Below are 2,951 nucleotides of genomic sequence, written 5' to 3'. Positions count from 1 at the left end.
GATGATTGTAAGCCACCATCCTTGTAACAAACCTCTACTAATATCAATAGACCTACTTATTACTGCCTGGGTTTGTATACTCACGTCAAATTGTTCATAAGAACCTTACTGATCTGATGTGACGAACTCAGTTTCCCGCACTACTATTCTCTATTTTTGACTGCATGAGTGCGCGGCTCATATCTTCGGGTCAAAACAGGGCATAGACTAAATATTTTTAGATTTGAGGTACGGCCTTGGACGGCATATGTGGGATGTCCCATTTTCTACGTTAAACCCTAATTTCATGAAAGTAAGGAAACTACTTTGCTATTATATTCATTTAAGAACATTAAGCACGTCAAGAACAACGCTGACTGATATGTTTTAGTTTGGGGTGATTTCCGGCGTGTTTTATGGATTCTCGATTATGCTCACCAAACTCTCGATTCTCACACTTTTTCTGCGGTTCGTACCTCGAGGGAAACTAAGAGTTACTATTTACATCATCATGGTCACTGTTGTGGTGTATATTCTAGTGGCATCATTTGATTGGGTGTATACCTGTCAGCCAATAGCAAAATACTGGGACCTTACAATAACCGATGGGTCTTGCATAAACTGGGTGAAAATCGCAGTTTTTAGCAGCGTGATGAATGCAGTTACAGATGTTGCACTTCTTGTCTTGCCAATCATATTTCTACGAAATCTCCGACTCCCGAAGAAGCAAAAGATTGGCATTATGATTGTGCTGATGACAGGAGGCTTGTATGTTTAATGATTCCCTGAATTGCATAGGAAGAACATAAGCTTACTGAATACCTAGTATATTGGTTGTCAGCATTGTTAAAGCAAAGCTAACGGTGGGGCTAGTGGATAAAACAGATATTACTTGGGATATTGTCGCTCCAACAGTATGGTGGTAAGTGAAAATGGTCCTTGCCTCAACCTCACCATTTATATTGGTAATATTTACTGATACTTGGCTTATAGGGCGACTGAGGTGCATCTTGCTATCATTTGTGCATGTCTTCCAGCTGGAAAGCCCTTCCTACGGAAATACTTACCTAGGCTGATCGGCAGTAGCAACAATGATTCTATTGTAATTAGGAGACGCACTCGACCATACTCCCATAAAGAACCCCTTCCTTCAAGGGATGGAGGGAGGGGTCCCCAGGACATTCGCCTGGAGGAACGAGAGCGAAATAGTAAAGTGCGGAGAGTTACTTGAATTGTAAGTAGACTCGCTAACAATTGCGGCGCAGGGCATCAATGTCACCACCATCACTACAATTGGCCCCGGTATACGACCGCCTACCCTTAGAGAATATAGCTCGGATGAAAGATTGATCGTTATTGGTAGTAGTTAAGTAGAGAACGATGGCCGGTAATTTCAAATATTTCTTGTTTTCTAAATGTTGATAGCAATAACGAGATATAGATGAGGCAGCGAACTCAAATAATAATAAGTATTGTTGGCGCTAATAATTCTAGCGTATATTAACTTACCTAAAACGTAACGCGCTAAAGATATAGATACTAAACGTTATGATGCATTCCTATAAGTCCTATTATAAAATTACTATTGTATCAGCATTTAGAATACTTAAAAATCTATGAATCATTTAAAATCATGGAAAAGGGGCTTACGGAGATTAAATGCCTTATAAATTTGTATATAAATAAGAATAGAGTCCATAGGATTGAAAGAGGTAGAGATCTTAAATATGCTCGAGTACTTGCCAAAAAAGGGCGTAGTTAACTTCGCCAATAGGTTTATCAGCCCTCTACTAGCGGGTAATGATCTGACAGTGAGCTAAGCCTAGGTGGTAGGATTCTCCTTAGCACCCCCAGCCACACCCAGCTACGTTGAGCCTCAAACAGCAGCCACATTACTTACCTTAATCTTGTTAGCGGCTAGCCGCACGTGATGCGTTCCTATACTATAATTCCTACGCCTCTACCTACCCTATGTTGCAGGGCACACTATATTCAGCAGGCCAGGGCTGATCGTGCAAAGCTGTCACTGTAGCAACAACCCTAGCATTCGGATGCCCCCGTATCGCTCCTGTGTCGCTCACACCGGTAAGCAAAGGTTAGGTGGGCTTAGCTAGTACTGGAGGCCGCTCGGCCTCCTCGGCTGGGTATAGTTCGAGGCGCCAGCGCTAAGCCAATTACATTTCTGGGGAGTAGGCAATGGTGGTCCGTTCCGACGCTGACTCTGGCTCTATAAAGGGACACCGCGTTCTTACTTCGAAGTTGTATACTGTAACCCTAGACTGTGGCCAGAGACTCTATAGGTTTGCAATAACTAGTCCCCGATCGGCTTGCTTCCGAGATGGCTGTCCCACTTACAGCCAGTCTAGTCGCACAATAGATGTAAGCATGTAGTGTCCATTACTCAATGAGCCACTTATTCGTTGCTTGCTGTTCTCAGCTTTCCGTCGGTTCCTTGTGTCTTACACGATAGGTTTCCTGCACTAACATATCGCTGACCTCTAGCAAGCGACAGGCAACGCCAGCAATATCTACAGAGAGGGGACCTCAAGCCCTCTCACAAGAGCTCACGACTACACAAATTACGAGACCTAAACCGACAGCGAACCGTAAGAGGAAGGGAATAGATGGGGTCATTACCTAAACTAATTAAAATATAGCCTGCCTCCCAAATTAAGTAGTGAAATAGTAGGGCGAAAGACAATAAATGGCCTCACCTACGAACTTAGCTACGCATACTAGATAACTAAAACCGATTGCCTTCCCGAAGAAAAGAACTATCCTAACGCTAGTCTAATCACTTAATTACACTTAAATCTACTATTCCTTCCGTATAGATTATTCTAAGTACTATAAGCCTTAATAACTATAAACTAGGCTACTATTAGGAATACCCTAAGAGGCTTCCTAGTAAGTATATAACTAATAGGTCCGAGAATACCTCGTACTTCGTACGAGATTCTAGTCTTTTTAAG

The 2,951-nt window shown here is 42.5% G+C and overlaps 1 protein-coding gene across 1 annotated transcript; it reads left to right on the top strand.

Moving 5' to 3' along the window:
* Positions 1-370: 370 nt before the first annotated feature.
* A1O9_12953 (uncharacterized protein) lies at positions 371-901 on the top strand (the record flags this gene model as incomplete). Its single annotated transcript, XM_013398135.1, has 2 exons — positions 371-747; positions 806-901. Coding segments are annotated over 2 exons (471 nt in total), but the record flags the coding sequence as incomplete, so codon positions are not given.
* Positions 902-2,951: the final 2,050 nt, after the last annotated feature.

Source organism: Exophiala aquamarina, assembly GCF_000709125.1.
Source record: "Exophiala aquamarina CBS 119918 chromosome Unknown aczIA-supercont1.35, whole genome shotgun sequence".
In the NCBI taxonomy this organism is placed as follows: Eukaryota; Fungi; Ascomycota; class Eurotiomycetes; order Chaetothyriales; family Herpotrichiellaceae; genus Exophiala; species Exophiala aquamarina.
This window is presented reverse-complemented; position numbering and strand designations above follow the sequence as displayed.